This window comes from Peromyscus leucopus, chromosome 2 (genome assembly GCF_004664715.2).
Source record: "Peromyscus leucopus breed LL Stock chromosome 2, UCI_PerLeu_2.1, whole genome shotgun sequence".
NCBI lineage: Eukaryota > Metazoa > Chordata > Mammalia > Rodentia > Cricetidae > Peromyscus > Peromyscus leucopus.
In genome coordinates, this window is record NC_051064.1 from 47,839,913 (window position 1) to 47,865,242 (window position 25,330).

The window sequence follows — 25,330 nt, forward strand, 5'->3', positions numbered from 1 at the left end:
TATGTGCTGAGCATTTGAATGAGTGATTTGCAAGGAGGCCAGACATCTGTGCATTTCTTCCTAAACTCACCTGAAATTAAATCCACTTGTCTAGATTTCCCCATATCCAATGTAAGGATGTGTGACACTATAAGGAATTTGGCAAGAGTGCTATGTATGTAATAAATCTGACAAATGGAAGCACGCTGTGGCAAACTGACAGTGACGAGAGGAAACATAAATGAGACTTGCTGCCCTGTAAAGATTGCCAGAGCTTGCAAGGACAGCCAGCTTTGGCTCTGTTTAATAATATGTGGGCATTTAATTAGAACCTTCAATAATATATTAAGTTTTCTGTGTTAGAATTCCTCTTTGCCTTTCTGCTTATCTCTCTCTGAATGAGGTGATTTCCAGCAGCGTGCTCAAACTGCATTATTCAGTACCAACAGCATGTGTTGTTATGAGCTTTCCTCTCCTGGTAAATTGGGACCTGCATGTGATAGGCCACAGTTGCCACTCTGTGTCCATCTGCAACACTAACCTCTGATAAGGGCAAATAGCATTCATTTTTCCTTTCCAAGTAACAGAAATTCTAAATGTTACTCAATGCCCAGTGTATCCTAATTAGACTACTGTGATCATTTCTCCACTTTCTTCTAAGAATCACCCCTTTCACTAGAAACTGAAGTTTTAAAGAAGAGGCAGAAATGCTTTCCTGTAAACAGCAGAGGCAGTTTTCTCCAGGGAAGCTAGAGCTTAGTTTATTTCTTCTTTTCCTTTAATCCTAATCAAACAGTTTCTCATCAAGAAAGATACACTTTTTCAATGAATGTTTATTTAGGGATACAACTCTTGCTATGATCACTATGGATTTTCATAGGATCCTTTCCTGAGACTCTGGATAAGAGAATAGGCAGACTATTTCTGGCTATAGAAAAAATGATTTTGTTGGTAGTCCATCAAAGTCTCAGGAGTGTTTCATCATAGAGGAAAGGGGGATTAGAGAGCAGAATTCTACAGTAGACCTGAAGGGGATAGGAAAACATGTTATATCTCTATTATATAACCTACCTGATTATCTTGAAAGGATCAATAGGCATTGTCCTCTAATAATAACCAATTGCCTTTGAAAGATGGGAATAGAAAAGATCTTTTCTTGGCCTCTGTGTATTTTCTAACTTGAGCAAGCAGATGTTACTATTACAATTAGAAAAAATACAATGGGTTTTTTTATTCTAATTGGACTATTGTGTCTTTTCTAATGTACCTTTGAAAGAATGTTTGAAGAGCTGGCTAGTGGTCAAATGTGTAAAACTAGGATGGTGATGTCTGGAAACTCAAGTTCCAGCCATAAAAACGACCATAGTCAAGAAAAACAAGTGTCTTTGACTCCTTCAGTGTTCACAAGGCACAGGACAGTTTGTTTCATGTGAGGAATCTAGCTTAGTACAGACAAATCTAACCTTTGAAAAATTAAAGTTTTCTGCTTGACTCAGTTTCTGAATCTTTTATTGTGGTATGTGAGAAAAAGTCTAGGCCAGGTTCCCTGGGAACCTCAGTAGGTGTGAGAATACATTTGACATATGCTGGCCTATCATCCTGAGGCTAGCCTATGTTTTCCTACTGTCTGCAAAACAGCTGGGACTGACTATGGGGAGTTTTATGCACCATGAATGACCTTTCCTTTAGGCAGTTGTCTCTTTGATGCAGATAGTTCAGGTCTTGACATGTCAATCATGAGGACTCTGACAACCTACAAATAATCTTAGCAGACTAGTAAACGCTGTGGTGCTATTGAACTAGGGTTTACACATGAATACATTGATTGACATTTCCAGGCCCAAATAAAGAAGCAAATAGCCCGTCTTCTGCACCCATGGATATGTCCGTCTGCCGACTGAAATGATCTAGTTAACTAGGATTTAGAATAAACCTTGACTTACGATATGGAAGGCAGCATGTGTTTTCCCCTGTACAAAGCTTTCTTTAGACAATGGAGGGAGGCATAGTCAAAAGGGAACTTGATAAGTCTTGGAGAATTGGCAGAAGAATGACTTCTTTCAGAGAGAAGTTAAGGAATGATATTAGACAAGAAAAGACACTCCACTGGTTAAAATTTTAGGAAAATGTTAATGCGGCTCTAGGGGTGTGTTGTGAGAATGAGAAGACGAGGCAATTTAAGGACCTTATTGATTACGGTGAAAATCACAGTGTTTCTTCCCAGCAATAGGACAGTGAACTTCTGTCTTAGTCACTGTTCTACTGCTGTGAAGAGACATACAGTAGTGGAGAAAATGCTGCGTCAAGGAGATAGCAAATAAGTAAAACACAGAGGACTATTTACTAGTGTTGAAAGTCCTTTCCTAGTCTTTTCCTTGTATATATTGACTTTCTTAATTTGCCTCCCTAATCCTTTATAACATTTCTCATCTTATGTTAATTAAAGGCAATATTACACTTTTATCAATGTGCGATAGCAACTGCCATGAACTAAATTGTTCTCCTATCCCCAATCTATATGATGCCAACCCCACCCCCAAATTGACTATATTTGGAAATAGGGTTGTAAGGAGTTAATTAGGGTTAAATGAGGTTGTATGGATAGTGTGATAGTTAATGTTTATTGCCAACAACTGGACTGAGAATCACTTAGGATATTGAAGATCCCTTTGGATAAGTCTCTGGAAGTATTTCCTGAGAAGATTAACTGAGCAGTAAGAGCCAGAATGTTGCTGGAATCAGGCCATGAAAGGAGGCCTAGGAAGAATTAAAAGGGAAAAAGGAAAAAGCCAACAAAATTCTAGTATTTTTTGTTCTCTGTTTCCTGGCTCTATTTCACTGTGATGTGAATAGCTTTGTTATATCTTCTAAACTGTGTTGGCCTGAATCCTTTGAAACCATAAAATAAATCCTTCCTTCTTTTACATTGTCTGTGGGTATTTTATCACAGTAAAAAGAAAGGTCATTGGTACAACAAGGGTCCTGATCTGACAGAAATGGTGACTTTATAAGAAGATTTTTCTGTGCCTCTGTGTCTCTCTGACCACCCTATGTTCAGGTATGTACTTACAAGTACATTCAATGATAAAAGACAATGTAAGCATAGAGAAGGCAGCCATGTACACCCTACAGGGACAGTCCTCCCAGATATTGACTGTACTGCACCTGATCTTGGACGTATCAGCCTCTCACAATGTGAGAAAATAAATTCCTGTGGTGGAAGCCACCAGTTTGTCTTATTTTGTTATGGCAGACAGAACTGAATATGACACCAATTATGTCACAAGTACTTGGATTTTTTTTTTGTTGCAATTTGTTGCTTTAAGTTGCATTAAATTATTACAGCAGAATCTTGGCCCAGAACCTTTTTGGGTATGTGTATATATGTTCCTGTATGTGCATGCATGCACATGTGTGCATGTGGAAACCAGAGACTGATGTTGGTGTCTCTTTCTCAATCCATGTCTTCTTTATTTTTAGAAAGAGGGTCTTTTGCTGAATGTGGAGCTTATAAATTCAGCTAGACTTGCTGGCCAGCAGGCCCCAGGGATCCTTCTGACTCTGCCTCATTAGTGCTGAGATTGCAGGTATCATATTAAAGATGGGGACTGGGGATCGAACCTGGTGCATATACAACAATCACTGAACTGTGAGCCATCTTTACAGCCCCAGACTTTTAAAAAGTTAAGCTTATTTTTTTTAACATTTCTTAAAGTTTCCTAGCTAATAGAAATAACAATCCCTGGCCATTTCCCATCACTTTTGGTGACATTTTCCATTGGCAGTGATGTTGGAATAGACAAAATCACCACATAGCTTGAAAGGCTTATTTCTTTATACCAGTCTGTCTAACATAACACCATATTTAGCATCGAATACAAAGCCTTTCCTCAATACTAAGTCTTGAACAATTATGTTCTATGGCTTCCCAAGTTTATATAACAAAGGACTAAGGTGTGTGAATGGATGTAGAAGGTGAAGCTGTTATAACCTATGGCTAATAACAGATTGGTGCTAATGAAACACCAAAAAGAGAAGAATCATAAATACCTTTTCCAATATTCAAAAACAAAAATCAAGTACATTTTTAGGAAATTATTTTATTTTTGTTTCAACAGATGAAATTCATAACTTTGTTTTCTGATAAGACAATTCAAACATATAAATCAATTACAACAATGTACTTATCAGATTCCCCCTCCCACCCCTGTATTTTAAAGAAACTGACAGTTTTGAAGGACACTAAGACAATAGGGCTTAGCTAGACACAACGTGGCATTAAAATATGGTCCTCTAAGAAAATAATTACAACAGTTGTTAAAAAGAATTCATCATGAAATGGGATTGCGGCTTCCTTTCCAATTAGAGGGAAAAGGGGTGTGTGTCAATACAGAAACCTGGGGAGTCAGACTGAAAACCACAGAAAGCCCTAGGCAAAAATTTCTTCCAAAAATGTGTCCCCTTGAAGATACCTATTCAAACTCCTATTTCATGTTGAGCTGAATTCCTGCTTCCCCATCCCCGGCACCTGGGAGTGAATCACTTCTGTTCTTGTTTAAAATTAATAACATTTCCAAGCCAGCATCTCTTAAGGAGAGAAGAGGATTTTTTAAAATGATTTTTTTTGTAAGAGTCAGTGATGTTAAAGATAAACAGAGCCACAGAGTGTGGCTAGAGAGATATCCTCACAGACCTGGGGCTCCCCAGGGGTGGGGGAAGGGTTACTCACTGATCTGTCCTGGTCTAAATCCCATAGCACCTCTGTAACAGGTCTGCCGTTGCACACAGCATCCTGCATGCTGTTCACAGTAGCCTCACAGCACCCTTGTGAGGTAGGTAGTGGTAGACTCATTTAAGACAGGGATGCAGAGATGTTCAGTATTTTGCCCACAAAGAAAAATGAATCCAGAGCCAGAGGCTTGAGGACTCTCACTCTAGACCCATTTCTTTTAAATACTTAACTATTCTGACTCCCTGAGAGTGGGTTTTAAAAGCAGGTTGGTTTTTATTGCCAGACTCATGCCTGGCCAGGTGGACACTAAGGCCCATCTACAAACCAAATAGTTTGGATGCTGGAATGAGAAACAGGTGTGAGCAGCATGGAAGCCGAAGGAGTTGATGTATTTACACTTGAAGCACAGTTTGATGATGAGTTTATTCAATGATGTTTGGCTAAGTTATTTTCATTATGGATACTCAGTAGATACTACATGAGTGAGGAGATTCTGCTGGACAGTGTGAAATTAAATTTTTTCCATTTCTTAAAACAGAAGCTGGATAAATCTGCTTAGTAATTTCTCATCAAAGATGAGAAGGAATTAAGCAGGTTCCTGAATTTTCTGTGGTGATTTGAGCTAGTGTTGGCAGCATTTGAAATTAAATAAGTATAAAAACACTTACAATGGTTTTCTAAAATACAGAATATGTCTGCTTATGGTTTTGAACTCAAACCATGAAGGTTGCTGTTAGAGGCAGTGTGGCGTTAACAAACACCACCGATCTTCTTCCAGAGTTCGACTCTCCTCCATCTGCTTATTCACTTGCTGCCATTTGTGGAAAGGTTTGTGCCTCCCAGTTTACAACAAGTGCTATTTGGAGAAGACACTGAACTAAACAGTGAACCACTGTTATCTCTCCTTACCAGCCAGGAGATGTTTTCCAGTTATTTTCCATTTCTGTGAACCCATTTACTCACTTCAGAATGAAATGGGCAGAGTGTGCTTTATACTGAATCTAGTCCTGAATAATATCAGCCACTTCTTAGATCAGTGCCAGGGAGGACTCTTGAGGCCACTGAAGCCTGGGCAACTGGACTCTCCGGGTGTTGCTAAGATGAATGGGCTCGTATAAACCAAGGTGGTGGAGCTGACCAGGTAATCTCTGCATTACATGTCTGTTCTATGCTCAGTGAGTTAATTCCCAGTAGGGTGTTTCAACTGATACAGTGGGGGGCTTAAGGAAATCTGCCATAGTGTATTCTCTCCCCACCCCATCTTTTTCTCTCCCCTTCTCCATCTCCCTCTCCATTCCCCCTCCATGTATGTGTTTTCAAGAAGTATTTAATTTTCATGGGAGCTATGTATGTGTAAAACAGATGTGAACTATTAGTCTTTTTGTACATGCAGCTAATAGCCCACGGCTAAAGGAGCTGGTTAGAAACAGTGAACTGCCTCTGCACTTCAGTACCAGCGTCTCCATCTCCCGTGCTACGGAGTAATATGCCCAGTGAGGCTGCAGTTAGAAAAAGTTCACGTAAATGTTACTTCTGCCTTGGAGGGATAGCTGGTAAATAGATTTGTCTCCTAATGTGACAATAAATACCTATTTTGCAGTCGTATGTAAGATTTACAGTCTTTCCATCACACACATGCCCTATCTAGTGGCATGTGTTAAAATTTCAGTCTGTGACTTCTGGAAGATTCTCATCTTCATTTTCTTTATTGGTGCTCAAATAGGATAATGACAATCTTCAGGTAGCACATAACCTCCCAATTATCATTTCTTTTTCCTTATCTTTTGGTGAAATGGCACTTAGTAATATTGTGGTGTGTGTGTGTGTGTGTGTGTGTGTGTGTGTGTGTGTGTATGTGTGTGTGTGGTGTGTAACAGATTAAAATTCATATTATATTTATAGAAATTTATTAACATGTTCTGATTTACTCAGTACAGAGTACTGTGGAATGAAACAAGGGCTGTATTAGCTGTAATAAGGGACTTTCTTACCAATCCAAGGTTTTTGACAAAGGTTTATAATTTTTGCACTGAGTTATTTCTACGAATTGATGAAAGGCACCTAGTGACAAGCCCTTGAAGCTAGAGTTTTCAAATTTTCTCCAGTAGTAGAAATGTTCAGTGAATTTGTCCTCAGATTCGCCACTGTTTCCTTCTCTTGGCTTTGTTACACTTTCGTCTTCATGCGTTTTGTTTTGGGTCTGACAATGAATAATTAAGAAAAGAATATAAGGTTTTGTAATAGGCTTATCCACTTTAAAGGAAATAAGTAGGAACCCATAATTTTTATTTTTAACTATATCATGACACAGAAATAACAAGAACAGCTGGAGCAGTATACTCATGAGTGGGCATGAGAAAGTAGAAACAATGAAAACAGAAACACAAACATATGGTGACCTTCTAGTTCATGACATAGTACACAACCAAAGAGTCTTGAGAAGTATGGGGCTAGAAGCCAGGGAACTGCATTCAAAATCTGCTTGGTATGCATTTAATAATTTGGTTTCACAGCATCTTATCTTTCTCAATGCCTAAGAGCAAGCTTGAAAGTAGTGGGTCCATCGTTAACCTGATGGTGTTCCCTGGACAAGCCAGTTTGCGGTATTGGTAGAGATTGGTGTGCAGTATATCTTATACCATGCTGTAGGAAGACAGGTCTTTGTTTTCATTGTACAAAACGACTCTCTGATAGCTTTGACTGCTGTCTGACCAGCTCTGGCCGTCCTGGGAAAAATTCTTCAAGGACAAGGAAATCCCACTGCAAGCTCTCCATTTTGAAATTAAAAAATAGTAAACCATTATTATTATTATTATTATTGTCTTTCTCCAGCAGCCACAGATTTTGTGTGTTTATAGTGGCCTGGCATTGAGTCCCAATCTGTTTTGTCTTCCATCAATAGAGTATTCAGGTACTACTCCTGAGTTCTCTCCTTCTTTTAATACTTCTACCCACTTTCCTAGAAGCTGTATGAGCTACACAGGGTAAAGTCATAACATGAGCTACACAGGGTAAATACAATGCCATAACATGACAGCTGCCTGAGCTTACCTCCCAAAATCTATTCCTGAGGTATACAACAGAAGGACTTACTTTTGTCAGTAAGATTGCGCAGGAAGAATTTTCAGTTCATTCTTTCCTCAACATCAGACAAAATTCTCTTTTTCTCATTAGCTGTTTTACAGACCAGAGTCGTCTTCACTACTTTGCACATTTTTACTTTACACTATATCTTGGATTATGAAAATCCAGCTGAGCAAAGGCTTAGGAAAAACATGATGTTGTTGTGTGTATGGCTTGGTGGATGCTTAAACGTCAAATGATTTTGACAACTTTACAAACAATGCAGGACTTGTCCTTACTAAAGTAGAATATCTTTATGGTATGGCTGATCATATGTAGATTTCAGTGTCCAGCAGGTCAATCCATGACCTCTTAGTAATATTTAAGACTAGAAAACCTGACAGCCTGGCCTCTCTGAGACCTCTACTCATTCCAGCATCAGAATTGGATTCAATCAGATATGCATCTTCCTTTATAGTCGAACACAGTCCTCTGTCTGGTGCTAATGTTTTCAACAGCCTTATGTTGCTTGTGGATTTCCTATAACCCACCTTTCTCAATAATGAAATATTTCTCATATGACTCAAATTGCTTTTTTAAAAATTATACATTCCATTTTAAAAATAATACTACCACATATTTAACTGAGATATTAGATGCTTAAGCCCTTTTTTTTAAATCAGGAAACAGATCATGTTTTCTAACATTTCATTTTGATACTTTGACTTGTTTATACATGTTAAAAAAAAAGCTACATGCCCATGATAATACCCAGTAATAACAGACAGCAAGACATAAATCTAAATCAAGATCCTTTCATCTTTAGCACTAATTTCCTTTAAGAACAAAAACAGGCTTTCAGGCATCTGAAGAGAAGATTTGTTAGGCTTCTGGTTAGTAATGTCCAGTATGGTGAAGTCCTTAAGTGGGATTTTGATTTAAAAAAAATAATAAAGCGAAGTATAGACATAAAATTTGTTTCATTTTTATCTCTCTTGTTCAAGTTTGCCAACTTTTAAAACAATTACATTTTAAATACTTAAAAAAAAACCACAAGCCATCCACCCCACCTATTTATAAATGTATATATAAACAATAGCTTTGCCATTGACTATGTGTGGGACTTTCAATACTCTACAACATGTAAAGACAAGTATATTGTGCACTAAATGGCCCAGCTAGGCACAGAGTACCTGATTTTATAGCCAGGGAAGAAAGGAGGGTGTTTCCTTTCAAATATCCATAGCACAGTCTGCATTTTGCTCATGACTCAGTTTCACTTGTCTTATCACATGGGTATGTACACAGGTGAGGGTGTGGGCGGGCACACTGCTGGAAGGAATGGAAAAAAATTCACGACTCTATGTTAAATCTGCCATTTCGTCGCTATTTCTTGATCACACAGCTTGTAGATTCTGCCAGTTACTATGCAGGGTAGAATAAGGATGTTAAGGCAATGTAGAATGGGAGGTGTGCGGCACAATGAAGGGAGCTAGCATGCAGCCAGTGTCTACTCCCGTGCGCCCTTCCAGATCAGGAACAAAATTCTTAGATCCAGTTTCAGCATGGGCAGTTACCTTCTGAACTGTATTGAAATTAAAATATAGTTAACTGATTTAAAGAACACAGTCACAGTTTTGTTCCTTTTCTAAAGCTTTTTAGTATATTACAGGTAGAGCCTTTCTTAAAAATGGTAAGTGTTCTCTTGATTATACCAGCTCGTTTCTTTCTGCTAAGGCTATAAATAAATTTTTTTTCTGTTTAAAGTTGGCTTTATATCAGCCTACCTGCTTCTAGGAGAAAGAGAGAGAGAAAAAGAATAATTCAACCTCTAGATTGCTGTCAGATTATGATTATGCGAATGAGAAGCCTTAACTTCTAAAGTGTTGTCTGAGAAAAACTGGAGGCTTCCTGTTCCTTCCGTCTTTTTTCGTTTGAGGCAATTTCCAGTTTAACAAGTACACAAGGATTTCTGAGTTCTAATGAAAGAAGACTTTTCTCTGGAGAGAGCCTTCATTGATGAGGCATGACAGCTGCGTGTAAGTGGCAGTAAGGAACAGGGAAGTGGAGAAGGAACGACCATTTCAATAGTGGCCTTGGCAAAGGAGACAGGAACTTAGGAGATTACCCAGGCCTTGCCTGTGGCTTTACCACCAGTGGCCAATTTCCAACTGGAAATTAAAATATGTTTGTTGTTCTAGCTTATTATTAGTGCTGTTAAGCTCCTACTGTGTCTAATTTATAAATTAAATCTTGCCAATAGTGAGCTGTGCACAGGGTAAAATACAATATGCATAGGACTCGATACTGGCTGAAGCTTCCAGTACTGACCTAGGGGGGTTTGGGATCTATTCCCTAACACTAGGAGGAATCTGCTGTGCATCCTGCTCTTTCCTCCTTTCTATTCAGGATGTCTTGCAGGAAGCTTGGAGTGAAGGAGAAGGGATATTGAAGCAAATTGAGTGACAGCAGTCTGTCACTCACATGAACTTATCTTGTTCAAATTCCTATATTTGGAATGAAAAGCATCTGCCCATCTTATGCTTTAAGCCTTTTAAGCACGTCTTTTGTATTTTGGTTGTTTCTGTCACCAGGGCTTCATCATGGCCATCTGTTGAGAAGCTCAGTGTAGATTAGGATCCTCCAGATCCCTGCCCACTCTGGAGGAAATGCACAGCTAGATTTACTGTTCTTTAGATGGACAAGCCAATTTCATGTTAGAAAACCTGCCATTAATTGTTGACTTATGGCAAAGTTTCTTAGCTAACCTCGTAGGAATAGATTTCGGTCCCAGGCCCCAGCTTAGCCAGGAAGCTCTCATCTCTTTCCCCCTTGGCCTGTGTTGAGCAGCATTCTCTCCCCCAGTAATCATAGTTTTGCTGGCTCACACGTGAGGAGGCTAACATAGGCATGGCTTTGGAGGGTAGAAAGGGAGAGGAATTCAAACCAAGTGATGCTCGTGTACCAAAAAACATCTTCTGCCACCTAGCCAAATTAAAAAATTAAAAAAGCAGATGTCAAATGGTATTTTATTTCCCAATCTTTTCTATACAGGCAGAATAACTGCAAAAATTCATCAGAAAATGTCAAGGGTACTGGACCCATGGGACCGAATAGAAGAAAGTCAATGGAAATAACTGGGCATAGGATGTGTTATTGTACCAGGAAATGTTCGTTTCAGTGATAAAAATGATACATCTTTACCCTAACTACCAAGTAGAATGAATGGCTTTGGTCCCAAAGGTCTATTGTTGCTGTTTTGGTTTGGGTTTTAAATTGGTCCACATCCCACAGAATCCATTTGGAATCCCACGTGGGCTACAGACAGCGAGGACTCAGACAAGGCGAGAAGGGGAGAAGCAAAGGAAGGTAAAAAAGAAGCAAGTCACCGATTCTTCTTCAGCTGGAGAGGACGATAAAAATGAGCAATAAAGGAAATAGAATTTAAATAGATCCCCGTGTCTCCCTCCAGCCTTCCTTTAAATTCTTGATGTCTTTTCTGTCAGGTCTGAGTCTTCTCAGTTGAAAATGATCTATTTTTTTCTTTTCTACAGAGCCTCAAGACACATTCTGTGTTGTTTCACAGTTCTGTGCACAGCTCCTGAAGATAAAAGAAATGCTTTGACAGAGAGATGAAGGAAGACCCTGTAAGTAAAAGTTAATTTACACGGAGCTCTATGCAATTTTCCTTCTCTAGGATCACAGCCTCTCTTTTGTGCCTCTAATCCAGAAAGATATCTGTTCCAACTGGAGGAATGGGAAGTGACATAAGTCAGGCTTCAGTGGAGATGAGATTTAAATAACATTTTTTTTTAAAAAAAGAAAGAGTCACAGAAGATTGTGACCTTTGAACTCCTATGTGAACTGAGAGCAAGTTCTCTGACAGAACAAGAAGAACAAATTCTGAATACATTTGTATTATAAGAGAACTGTTGTTAATAAGCAAAATTTCTGAGAAAGCTGAACAAACCCAGAGTTTTAATAAATGTCCTTATGAACATCTGAGGCTTAACAATTTCTGGACTGTATTTTCAGGATTTGAAAACACTTGAAAAGCACTTGATTATAAATGCTATGGAAATGCAAAGGGGCTGGAAGAGAAAATAATACAAGGATTTCTGCAAAGTAGAGATTGCTTACCATCACAGCAAACCCATATTGTTTGGGTGAGTTATCTTATTTACCAACATTTGGGTCCATGAATCAGTTTAGAATATTAGGGCTTTGGCCGGGGAATTTTCTTATATTTAATGCTAGAAAGAGTAAGTACTTCTTTGAAAATGTTTAATAACACACAGACTACTGCTCAACTAAGAATAAAATGTTGGGCCAAACAGTTGTGTTTCTTCATAGGATACATTAAAGCAGGAACTCAGAAATGGAAGTGTCTAAAGGGATGAGTAGGCCAGAATACTGGTCTGAGCAGTTATTCTTATAACAGTCTTGTTTGTTCTAACAGAGAAATAACGATAAAGAAAAACTCACAGAATCCTTTTGTAAAACTGCATGAAAGCCCCAGAGCTATGGTCAGTGGAATGACAGAGCTTTGCAGGTCCCTATGATTTGCATTAATAGGGAGAAAATGGGAAATTATATGCCCATTCAATTTTTTTCATAAATCCTTTAGTATATTAATTTATGCAAGAAGTTGCCAATTCACTTGGGAAAAATCTGGTAAATCTGCTATCATGGTCTGATCATGTTATTCTAACAATAACTATACTCTTACTAAAAATATTGGGTTAAGAACTTTTCAGTGGGGTACCACTCTGAAGTTGACCACACAGGGGTTCCATGAGACTCTAGTTTTTGAACACATTAACAATTAAGTAGGAAAAGTGGTACTTCATGCTCAAAACACATGGGAGAAATCCAAGGTGAAATACAGTAAACACAGGGCGTTTGAGAGTCTTTATTAGACTTACCTAGAACTTTTTGAACTTGTAAGTGGTGGCTATGGAATGCACCATTTGTTCTATTCATGAGTTAGTGGCTCTTCATTTTGGAAGATTCTTTAGTTATACCTTAACTAGTCTGTTGATCAGAGAACAAAACTCCCAGAGAATTTAATCTGTCTTCTCTTGATAGAATACCATGTAAATCTTTGAACTAAATGTTTTATCTTTTAACTTAAATCCAATTTCATTTTCCTCAGAAGCCTTTTGATCAACTTTTATAATTTTTGACTGAAAATAGATAACAACCCCCTTTTTTTAAAAAAAATTGCTCGCCTCTCTCTCTTTTCCTCTCTCTCTCTCTCATACACGCACACATAATTTGCCAAGTACACACTCTTTAAGGTGTTTCAAAATTAAAAGGAAGTAGATTCTCTTTTAGAGGACTATATTTCCATTTTAACTGTAAGAACATAACATTTAATTTTTTAGGAGTTGAAACTTTGATAGAATTTAGCATAGGTTGACACAAATTATTAGATATGAATAAGTCCATCAATGGAAAATTGATTTCTCAAATATTTGTTGATAATCATCAGGATTGCTAAATAAAGTGTAACTAAAACAGGCAATTATTCAATTTAAAAAGAAAAATCTCAGTTTCTACCCCTGGTAAAGGAGAATTGGGTATATATGTATTGTCTACCTAGTTTGCAAAATAATCTGTGAACCTTTTAGAAATTGAAACCAATTTAATAATTCTTCATTTTTTTCAGTTTTTAAAGTTCTTCATATTTTCAAACTTTTAAAGAAGTTACATCTTTGAGAGTCATACCCATAACACTAAAGAAGGAAATCCCAGAATCCTTTTTACATATCTTACAAAGTATCCCAAAGGAACTTTCTCCAGATCTTCTCAAAATGGAAAAAAATGTAGAAACTACGTGTATGCTGATTAAATACATATCATTTCAGGATACAATCTGCATCCAATAGTTTTTCAGGGCATGTGAATATACGCTTTGAAAGTTATTCAGGACTAAGCCAAATGGAATTATGCTTCCTTAAACCAGGTCACCAATGATATTAATGCTATTTTTTTTGGAGTGGTAACATTAACACCAACTAAATTGGATAAATATGCTCAGGTCAAGAAAGTGAAAGAATCAACACAACATTATATATTTGTGGAACTATAACCTTAGTTTTTCCCCAGTGAAAGAATAAAATCTTATTTTTTAAATCTACACAGGTTTTTCTTTCACTACTTTACACAAAACAGGTTCTTCTTATCTATGCAACACAGTTTTCAATATGAAACTAAAAGTCTTGATTAGGAAGCAGGGAAACATCCTGAAGTTACCTAATTGTGGTCATACTATGTATGCAGTACTTGAATTGAGAAATTGGGAGTGTCATGTGCTGTCTGTTCCTTTTGACTTTCAGACATCTGGCAGACAGCTGTCCCATTTGAAAAAGACCATTGGCTGCATCACTGTCACAATGTGCTCAGATCACCCTGCTTTTTTTTTTTTAATTGACTTCTGAAAACTCCTTATTCTGAGAGCTTTTGGACAACAGATTTTTTGATATCAGCTACTAGTAAACATTGCCAAATAATTATACATAATCATTACTCCCTTTTCCATTTGTCATTAATCCATGAGCAGTGACTAGTGAGAGTAGAACTAAGGGCCAGCTAAATGGGTTACTTTTATGAATGACACCTACCTTGCATTTTACAGGTACATCTAGCGATATACCACCTTCCGGAGAAACCCAAAGGCTTCTGTTACAGTAAACTGGTCCAGGTTGGTAGTGTACGTATAAAAAATATTCCATTCTGTATCAAAACTAGGCACATGCCTTTATTTATAGTAACAGAAGTTAACAGAGTTGAGCAGTTTTGACTTGGGTCCTGTTTCTTGGCATCCTACATCAGACATACACTTCTCAACACATCTCTGCCTGTTACCCCAGGGATCTGTTCTCAGGTTTATTGGTGGTCAAAAGGAAGGTGAAATCACACTTGGATCTATACTGGTGAGTAACTAAAAGCACAACCTCTCATTCATATTGCTTTAAAACATATACAGCATATATGTTTCAAAAAAAAAAAAAAGAATATATTGATCTCTTTTTGGTGCTGAACCAACAGTATTGTATGATGCAAGGTTTTAACAAATGATAATAATAAATACAAATTTTACTGTAGAGTATGTTTTAGACAAATGTGTCTTTTTAATATGTAAATCCTACACTGTAGGTTGTTCTTTTTATTTTATTTTTTTCTTTTGTTTTTGCAGTGGTAGAAAATGTTGAATTGTTGTCCATCAGCATGAGCCAAAGGTTCAGGTTCATTACTGAGATCCCCAGAATGCCAATATTTGCAATGCAAACAATTAGTATCCCATTGTGTGAAGGGCTCTGACACATGCCTGCCTGCCTCTAATCGGCCAGTCTCCATGAGAAGTCTTCCTGCATCCATGGACCCCGCTTTGACACAGGGACAACCACAGGAGGCTGCCTGATAACCTTGTGATTCACTATGTCAGATGTCTTACTCATTACCAACAGTGACACAGAGACAGTAGTGTGTGTGGTGGGCCCTTATATCATTTTCATGTTGAACCTCCTGGGTCCAGCCACCTCCCCTTCCACAACAGCACCATTGTTTTTTCGGGGCACATACTCAAGGTCAATGCTGTTTTTGTGTTTGCCTTTCCCTCGGCTCCACACAAAAAGAAGGAGAAAACAAAATAAAACCACTCCCAGGAATGTGAAACAGCCCATGGCTGTAGATACCAGTATTGTTTTAAGGTCCAGGGAAAAAGTATTGGCGTTAGTGCCATTGGAAACGGTGTCATTGGAGTCGGTCATGTACATAGGGGTCCTGTTGGCGTAAAGGAAGCGGTCTGAAGTGAATCCCTTTACGGTGAGAGAGGCAGTGAAGCTGTCATTTCCAGCAGCATTGCTAGCAATGCAAACATACATGCCACTGTCTTGATCCTGGGCAAAACGGATTTCCAAGGTGCCATCACCCAACACAGTGGCCCTTCCATTGGACTTGGCGGTGATAAAACGCCTTCGGGGTGTCACCCAGGAAATCACCGGCTGTGGGTCTCCATCGGCATTGCACTCCAGCTGAACCGTCTGTCCTTCATCCACTAGTAGATGCTGTAACTTCTTTTCACGTATTTTGGGCTTTTTGCAGGTAAAATAAAAAGAAAGTGCAGTGCTATGGAAATCCTTAAATGACCTCTCACGGATGGTGTCTGGCCCGGCACACATGGGCTGCTGGCCCCCAAACTGTAGTGTGGGCTGTCGTTGTAGGAGCCAGAGGAGTCGGCAGTCGCAGGCTAGTGGATTGTTGTTAATGCTCAGGACCTCCAAAGCCCTAGGGGAGGAGAAAACATTCTCTTCCAATGTTTCCAGCAGGTTCTGAGACACATTGAGCACACGGAGGAAGCGGAGCCCTTGAAAGGAGTGAGGCTCAATGGTGCGGAGCTGGGCCCCCACTATATGAAGTTCCTGGAGGCGGATCAGGTCAGAGAACATGCCTGCTTCAATAGTGCTGATGGGATTGTAGGAGAGGTTAAGGTGGGTCAGGTAGACCAGGTGTTTAAAGGCAAGGAAGGGGACAGTGGACAGGTTGGTGTTAGTGATGGAAAGGGACGTGAGGTTGAGACCATAGAGGCTATTGGCCGGCATCATATCTAGCAAAGGCCAATAGTCAATCTCTAGGTGTTTCAGGTGGAACAATCTTTTAAAGGCATACACAGGCATATTGTTGATATTAAGATGCTTCAGATGCAGGGTGATGAGGCTGCGGAGATGGGAAAGGGCTTCTGTTGGTACTGCTGTTAAGTTGCACTTCTCCAGGGTGAGCTGTTCCAAGCTAAGTAGGCCGCTGAAGGCCCTGTGTGATATATAAACCAAATCATTGTCCCCCACTTCTAGAGACTTCAGGTTATGTAGATCCTGGAACATGTAGTCCAGCAAAATGACAATCTTATTCTCACTAATGTCAAGCTTGGTGAGGTTGGACAGCCCAGTGAATACTCCCAACGGTACCAACTTAAGGCGATTGCCTTTCAGGCGGAGGGAACGCAGGTTAAAGAGGTTGTTAAATGCTCCAGGCTCCACATTGGCGATGATGTTGTCACTCAAGTCTATCTCCTCCAAGAGAGGATATGATATGAATTCTTCAGGGTTTATGCTTTTTAACCTGTTTTTGCTGAGGTCCAAGATTTTAGTCTCAATGGGAATACCTTCTGGGATGGCAATCAAACGTCTTCTGTGGCAGCTAACGGATTTGTTCTGGGCAGAGCACTCACAGCGAGCAGGACAGCCGATGGTGGATCCCATGAAGAGTAACACCATAGCCAGACCCAGGAATGGCTGCCAGCATGGTACGGCCGTGTGAAGCATGACTCCCTTCTTAGTCTACACCTTGGTTATGGGCCTGCATGGATGGGGAAAGAGAAGGTGAAAAGGACAGTTAGGACAGAGACAAGGAATGGTGCATAATTAAGGAAACAAGTTATAAAACAAGGATACCGGATTTGGTGGCAACCAGATTTGGGATTATATTCAAGGGTTCCCATATTACCTACATGATCTAGGGCAACTTATTTCACTTCTGTACTTAAGTGTTCTTGGCTATTGAGTGGAGACAATGGAGGTGGTAACCATAAGAGCTTCTAAGAGTTATGACCAACTCAGGATTGGAAGTTTATTGTCTTGCATAGACTAAGCAAACAGCATATTTTTTCCGCATATAAAAGACCTTATTTTTAAAATTCAAAAGGAAAGAGACAGAGGTCAGTGGCTGAGAGGACACTAGTTCTGTATGAATGAGCATCTGCATCTCTACTGTTTGGGAGATCATCTTCTATTATAAATGAAGCTAATAGAAGTTTTAACAAAAACCTTGGGTCCAATATTGAAACCAGTTAACATCTACTGCAAGGTGTTGACAACTTCTTCTTCATATGTATATACTGTATAAAAATAACTTTTAATTTTAAGGCAGTCCTCTGTCTGAATTCAATGAATCTTGACTGAGGAAACTTGCTTATTTTAGGGAGACAGGTTTGCCTGTCTTACCACTCTGCCATTGAGTTTCTTACAGGGATGACACAGGCTTGAGAAACCACTGTGACTACAATAAAAATATGGCTCTTGTGATGTTAGCTTAAATATCTAGGATAGGAAAGATGTAGTTGTAAGAAAACAAAGCTTTTATGCATCAAGCTGTAAGAAAATCAGCATGTCACAGAATAAATAGTTTTATTTTCATATTGTAAATCTTATTTCAGTCAACACCATTACTGAATAATAAAATTCCTTAGAATAAGCTTGACAAGCAATTTTCAGAACTACTATGGCAGCTACTAAGTTGTACGGAGGAGTCCAAATTCAACTTACTAAACAGATAAACCAAATTTAGATAAAAGTAAATGTCATAAACATATTCTCAATAAAGAGACATTACAAAAATATATTTAAACTTAAAAATTAATGCTACAGCTGAAATAATTGAGCCAGGATATATACATAACTTAAGAAAATTTTATTTGATTCTTCAGCTGGGTTTAATAATTGACATTAGTTCCATATATTTCTTAAGTTTTAATTTTTCTGATTTGTCTGTTACAGAGAAAAATTAAAACTCTGAAAATGTCAGAGCTCAGTTATATGTTTTTATAGCTCTACTATAAAAGACCATGTTGGTAATACACAATAAAATTTTGTTTTCAAGCTACACACACATGGTAAACCAATCAGAACCATTAAAACTAAAAGTGATAATAGCACTACTACAAAGATATGGAAAATTATAATGAGGCAATGTGATATTAATATAAAATATGAAAGCTAAGTAAGGAATTACTTTGAGGTCTACTTGAAAATCATTTTTATTGTTGATATTTAAAATGCACTGAGAAAAATATAAGGAATTGGAGATATTCATATTCACCTAAATAAAATTCAATTTTATATGAATTAAGCATTTTTATGAATAACATTAGAAACTAGGAATGAAAAGGATACTTATATTGTATGAATTTGCAATATATTAGTATAGCAGATAAACACACACACACACACATACACAGGGTAACCTCAAGAATATATTTTAAACTCATATGAGAGGGAATGAGTTGAAGGCAGTAATAAATGAACAGGTGTTGTTTATCAGGAATAATGAAAAATGCCAAGAAAGAACTAGGCGATGGATATAATAAAATCTGAAAATAGTCAATAAATACAAGCAAAGACAATTAATTTCAATAGTAAGCAGGGAAATGAAGATTGCTTAATATTGCAACTCTATCATGTTTTGCTTTTAGGTTAAAAAAATTAGGTTCATTAATTTTACCCAAGAATTAGCAAGGTTAGAAAGAAATGAATGTTCACATACTAATTTGAAGTATAAACTGAAATTGGAATGCATTAATGAGGTTAACTTATATGTTTCAAGTTTAAATATAAGTACATTTAACATGTTAACCCTTCTGAGCCATATATTCTACATCTAGAAATACATCTTTATGAAATAATTAAATGTGTTTATGTGTGGATGTGTATGCATGTATCCTACTGGATTGTCTCTAATAGAGGGAAACTAGAAATGTATGACAGTGTGAGCTAAGGAACATGAAGTATTGTTGAGCTACATACTAACATACCAAGCAACCAATACATAATAAAATTGAATTTTAAATTTATTTGCATGGAAACAGGATGTAATACATTTTCTCATTTGTGATTATGGACATCATATGAAAATGTGTCATAGAAACAAACCTTCCCTCCAAATAATGGCACTACTGGGCATTCGCAGTAGCAGCACATCAAGTGTTCTATAGCTCAGGCGTTGTCTTTATGCTTTTACCATGCTAGTGGGTATGTAATTGTATCTCCTTGTATTCTCATATAGAATTTGTTGGCTATTTATAAAATTATTTGATACGTTTTGTATTCAAATATTTTGCCTCGCTTTTATTTGGGTTGTATTTAATTACTGAGATGTAAAAATTACTTACATATTCTAGATACCGATTATTCAATATTAGATGTATGTATTGCATATATTTTCTGCATTTCTTTAGTTTGCCTTTTAGTATTCTTATTGGCCTCTAAAGAACAGGTTTTAGGACCTCAGTAAGTCTAATTGGATTTTTCTTTTTTGTTGTACCTGAGATCTATCTCATGTCGCTGTCATGAGGGTTTTCCTCTATGTGTTATTCAGACATTTTACTTTAACAATTTATTTTTAGAGTTATCATTCATTTTTATTTTATTTTGTATATATTATGGGGCAGACCTGGAGAGACCTACAACTGTCCAGCCCAAGTGTAACTCTTTTTGAACACACTTGCCTTACCTTCTTAGTGGCCCCAAGGCATTGGTGAATTCATGGAAAACACCCACATGTGTATTTCCAGAGTTTATTCCATTCCATGGGCTTGTCTATCCTTCACTAAATCCATTATTTATAGTTACTATTTATAGTAACTTTTAAGTTTTGAAATAAGACATATAATACTAAAATTTTCATTGTCTTTTCAAGGAATCTTGTAGCTTTTCTAGATATATGAATCTACATATATCAGTATCAGTTTGCTAATTGCTTAAAAATGTCTAACCAGATAATAATATAATTGTGCTGACTGTAGATGCATTTGTAAAGAGTTAGTGATAACATTGTGTTTTTATTTCTTTTGGTATCAATTTTAGTCAGGAATTTTTCTATTTTGTCTACATATCAAATGTATTTGCTATAAAGATACATTATCCCTCTAATGTCAGGAAGACCTAGAAGTCACGTCTTTAATTTTGGTGGGTTTTTATTACATTTTTTGATAAGCTAGAAGGTTATAAATTTCATTGAACTTTCTAAGATACAAAGTATTGTTTGTATTGATATTTTTTTGTTTTATGTCATTTTACCTTATTAATCTTTGTTCTTACCCTTTGTGTTTCGGAGTTTTAATTTACTTTGGGTTAATTTGCTCCCTTTAATTATTTTAGCTTCCACAGCTTAAACCCAGCTCAAAGATTGGTGACTTTTTTTAACTTTTAAAATGTTGATTCTAGCAACACAAACAGTTCTCATGTTTCTCTTTATCTGCTCAAACAACACAAAACAAAAGGTTGCAGGATAGTTGATTCTTTAATTTTTTTTGAGGCTTTTGTTGCTGGCTTGCCAATGGTCAAGTTGGCATGTCTTCATATACCTTTATCCCTGTAGGGGGTCTATATTACCCACCCTCTTTCTTTCTCTTCCCTCTTTTGAGTCAGAGTCCCACTTATGTATCCTTGGCTGGCATTGAACTCAGGTGTCCTTGAACTCACAGAGATATGTCTGCCCTTCCTCCTTTGAGTGTTAGAATTAAAAGCATGTGCCACTATAAAAATAAATCATTTTTCACTGAATAATTTTTAATTAAACTTTATAAAATATAGTTAAAGCACTATAGGGGGGATATTTTCAGTTTGTAAAGGTAATTTCTGGATGAATGTTACTAAGCCATTTTTGCTTGCAAGACGTAGCATGCTCATTGTTTTAAGCTAACTACTAACTGTCACTACTATTTTTAGAGTGGAGTAGGTACAGTTTCTGTGCTGTAAAAGGAGAACACCAAAGAGCAGAATGCCCAAGGTATCAATTTTGCTGCAGACTGTAGAGGAAACAAACAAGGGATTGTCAACAGGGAGTTAACTTGGTTGAATTGAAACTTCAGTTTCTGTTTCTCCTACAGTAAGCACATATGAAATACTTATCAGGGTGATGCCTGTGCAGATATCTCTCACTTCTCACCTTTCTAGCATCAACCTAAAACCTAGGTCCTCCCCATGCCCTTTGAAGAGCTACTGTCATTCTATGACCTGTGAGTGATTTTGGTTTAGTTGATGTGTTTTCAAATATCCAGGTCCTTTCTAGATATACTATAACTTCTGTTGTGGTTATAGAGTATGTTATGTAAATTTTCAATTATTTAAAATGGATGAGATCATTTTATTATATCTCCACATTACTTATTTCAGTGATTATTTTGTGTCAACTAGAGGTGGATGTGGCTTTGCATTTAAGGGTATATTGTTCTCTCTAAAAGTCATTATACCCTGGGCAGCAGTGGTTTAATCCCAGCACTCAGGAGGCAAAGCCAGGCAGGTCTCTGTGAGTTTGAGGCCAGCCTGGTTTACAGAGCAAGTTCCAGAACAGCCAGGGCTACACAAAGAAACCCTGTCTTGGAAAAAAAAAAGTAGAAAAATAAAGAAAGAAGGTAAACTACCTCAATACAAACAGAAAATTTTTAGTTTCCCTGAATTCTATGGTTCTTTTTTCTCTCATATGTTGAAGCTCTGAGCTTACGCACAGGTTTAACTTGGGATATAATCATCTTTTATTGTTGGAAAGAGCCCATATTTACCTGAAGTAATGATCCTTGTCTTAATTTTTTTCTTTTGGGTTATTGATTTTGGGTTTATTTCATTTAGATCAGTTCATTTCAGTTTTCTGATACAGAATATATGAATAAATTTCAACAGCTTTAAAAAACAATACTGAAGACAGATTTCATATATCAACCAAGTAAAACTAAAAAAAAAACTATCTAAAGTAGAATTAAGATCTTATAAGGTGTGCTTGCAAAATCCTCTAGTGTAAAAGGTGGAGAAACAGAAACTCTGGTGATTATGTATAAAGCTTAACCTATGTTTAAATAATTATGTCTGCTATTCATAGTCCACTAGAAATACAATTGAAGTCTAGCTTTTTCTACAGGTCAAAGATTAAGTGAAAATAGTTGTGAAAATTAGACTCTGAGAAATATGTACTAGCAATTATTTGCTTTATCAATGATTCAGTTTGTTGAACCAATACTTTCCCCCTTAAGTATTATCCTTTTTCTGGGATCACAGGTTAGGTTTATGTGATTTTTTTTTTTTTTAAGCTTCTAAGGTATCAACTAAAACAGACAAACACGACATTTGGAATGACTAATAGACCAGCTCTTGCTTGCTTAAGCTTAAGGTTTTTCATGGTATTTTTTCCATACTTCCATCATGTTGGTGTTTTAACATGTAAGCAGCCTCTGTTGTAGCACATGGTGAGTCCTTGCTCTTGAATCCTGTCTTACGTAATCCATTTAAATCTAATATAACCATCATGCTGTATTTAGGGAAGACATTTTGAACTTAACTAGCTGTCTCTTGAGTTTTTTGCTCCTTTTTCTTATCTTTTTTTTTAAAAAAAATTTCAATTTTCTTAGTACTGTATATTAATTTCTTCATTACTTTTCACCCACAGATTTGTATCATTATTTGTTGCTAAAGTGAATACAGTAAATATTTTTATTTTATCACAGTCTATTTAGACGACATTTGTATGGCTTGGGTCTTAGATGTGAAAAAGCTTGGGTCCCCAGCCTTACCTGCTCTGGGGACATAGGGAAAGGTTTAGGAGGCGGGTCCTAGGGAAAGGGAGCAAGGAGATGGGATGTGTGTCCATGAACGGGCTCTGACCCTCCCCCTCTCTCTTCTTTGTTTCTCAGTTCTAATAAACGAACAGCTCGCTTCTATTACACATTTCTGACAGGGTTGACTGTGCTATCACCAGCACCAGGCAACCAGACTGAGAGAACATAGATGGAAAGTCCTCAAACTGGGAGTCAAAATCTTCCCTCCTTTACAACTGAATGTGTCTGAGGTTTGTCACAGTAATGGAACCTTGTCAACATTATATTTCCAGTTAACCTCCCCTCTTCTTCGGGAAACAAGGGAGAGTCCCACTGGAGAAATCCACGCTATAGAGAATTTACAGCAGTCCTGAATGGGCTGAACAAAGGATGAAAAGTTCAGAGGAGTTGAAGAGGTAATTAGGGGAATGAATTTGCAAGGTGTTTGTAAACTGTGATAAGTTATTTTGACTTTATCCTGAAGGCAATGGAAAGCCATTAAAGTGTTTCATTCAAAGGAGTGATGATATCAGATTTAAATTTTAGATTAATCTGAAGGCAGCAGGAAAAATAAATTGCAGAAAGGAAAGACTTGAAGCTATAAATTTAGAAGACTATTGTTTTAAATGAAACCAAGAATAACAATGTCACAGAGTTGTGGTTCTGGGCATTCAAGAGGTATTCTGATGCGGAGCAGAAGTGCTGCACTTAGGAACTGGCTGTAGAAAGTGCAGGGGAGAAAGAGGGAAAGGTGACGCCTAGTCTTTCGATAAGTGAGTGGGACCTACTGTCCTTTATCGAGATAAGGCCTTAAAACAACAACAGTGAGAGGATATCTTGACTCCTTCAAATGTGTCCATTACTGGAAGATGAAGTGGGAGTCCTTGAACAAATCAATGATTTTCTACTTCTTATGCCAACATAAATGCTCAAGAGGCCTCAAGTGTACAGAAAGAGCTTCAGGCCACTAAGCGATGCAGAGTGGGAGAAACGGTCTTCTTCCTCAAGGAAGGGTGACAAACTGGTTGTCCAGTACTAACTGGTCATCCATTAAAACATGAGTAAAGCGACATTATCAAGACTGCACAGGGAGTATTTGTGTATTTAAGAATATATATCTATGTAGGGGCTGGGGAGATGGCTCAGTAGTTAAGAGCACTGGCTGTTCTTTCAGAGGATGTGGGTTCAATTCTCAGCACCCACATGGCGGCTCACAACTGTCTGTAAGTCCAATTCCACAGGATCCAACACCCTTGAACAGACATACCTTCAGGCAAAACATTAATGGATATAAAAATATAATAAATAAATAAATAAATAAATTTATTTTAAAAAAGAATATAGATGTATGTGTATGTACACACACACACACACACACACACACACACACACACGTAACAACAACAAATGACAAAAGGCCATGAATCCATGAATTTTAAAGGAAACAAGGAGGGGTATATGTGAAGATTTGGATGGAGGAAGGGGAAGAGAGAAATAATGTAATTATATTCTCAAAAAATAAAGCTTAAAAATTAGTAAAATTAAAAAAGAATTAGTATTTTCAAATATATATATATATATTACAGTATTTATTTTGTAAGATGGTAAATCTGTATTATAATTATATGTCTCTGGCTCTCTATGTTTAGGATAAAAGTTTTATTATATCATTAGTTTAGTACTTTCCAATATATTTTAAATCGATGGTAAGGAACAAATCATTCTTTAAGTTCTGTTGGAGCATGTTGTCATATGTGGTAGAGTTTGCTCAATGTATAAATAACCAGCTAGATAAGAAAATAATTGGCATCTTATTATGATTTATATTAATAATGATTTAGAGAAAGGATCTTTATTGTGTCTATTAATTTAACCAAGAGTGTCTACCATGGAAAACACTATGTAATTTGATCTTGACTGCAGAACCTGAATTATATCTAGTCATCTGTTCTTTTTAGACAAGGTCTTACTATATAGCACAGGCTGGCTTCAGATTTAATAATCTTCAGCTTCCCATGTGTTGGGATTACAGGTGTATGCCACCATGTCTGGCACTAATAAATTTTTTTCTTTTAAAAATGGACTTTTTGGCTCTAGTAAAAAGGGCTTTCAAAAAGGATATGTAGTCAGATGCAAAAAACATATATTGGAGAAAATACAGCCTTTTAGCAAATGATGAACTCAGTATAGTG

General features: G+C 37.2%; 1 protein-coding gene across 5 annotated transcripts in view; it reads right to left on the bottom strand.

The window, feature by feature from the left end:
* Nucleotides 1–7,203: 7,203 nt before the first annotated feature.
* Nucleotides 7,204–25,330, bottom strand: part of Lingo2 (leucine rich repeat and Ig domain containing 2) — a 1,171,857-nt gene continuing 1,153,730 nt past the window's right edge. For all 5 annotated transcript variants that reach the window (XM_028878475.2, XM_028878483.2, XM_028878480.2 and 2 more), the window contains one exon: nt 7,204–17,134. In XM_028878475.2, coding sequence (XP_028734308.1) covers nt 15,280–17,100 — 1,821 coding nt within the window. In that variant the 5' untranslated portion in view covers nt 17,101–17,134 and the 3' untranslated portion in view covers nt 7,204–15,279. The remainder of the gene's footprint in view (nt 17,135–25,330) is intronic.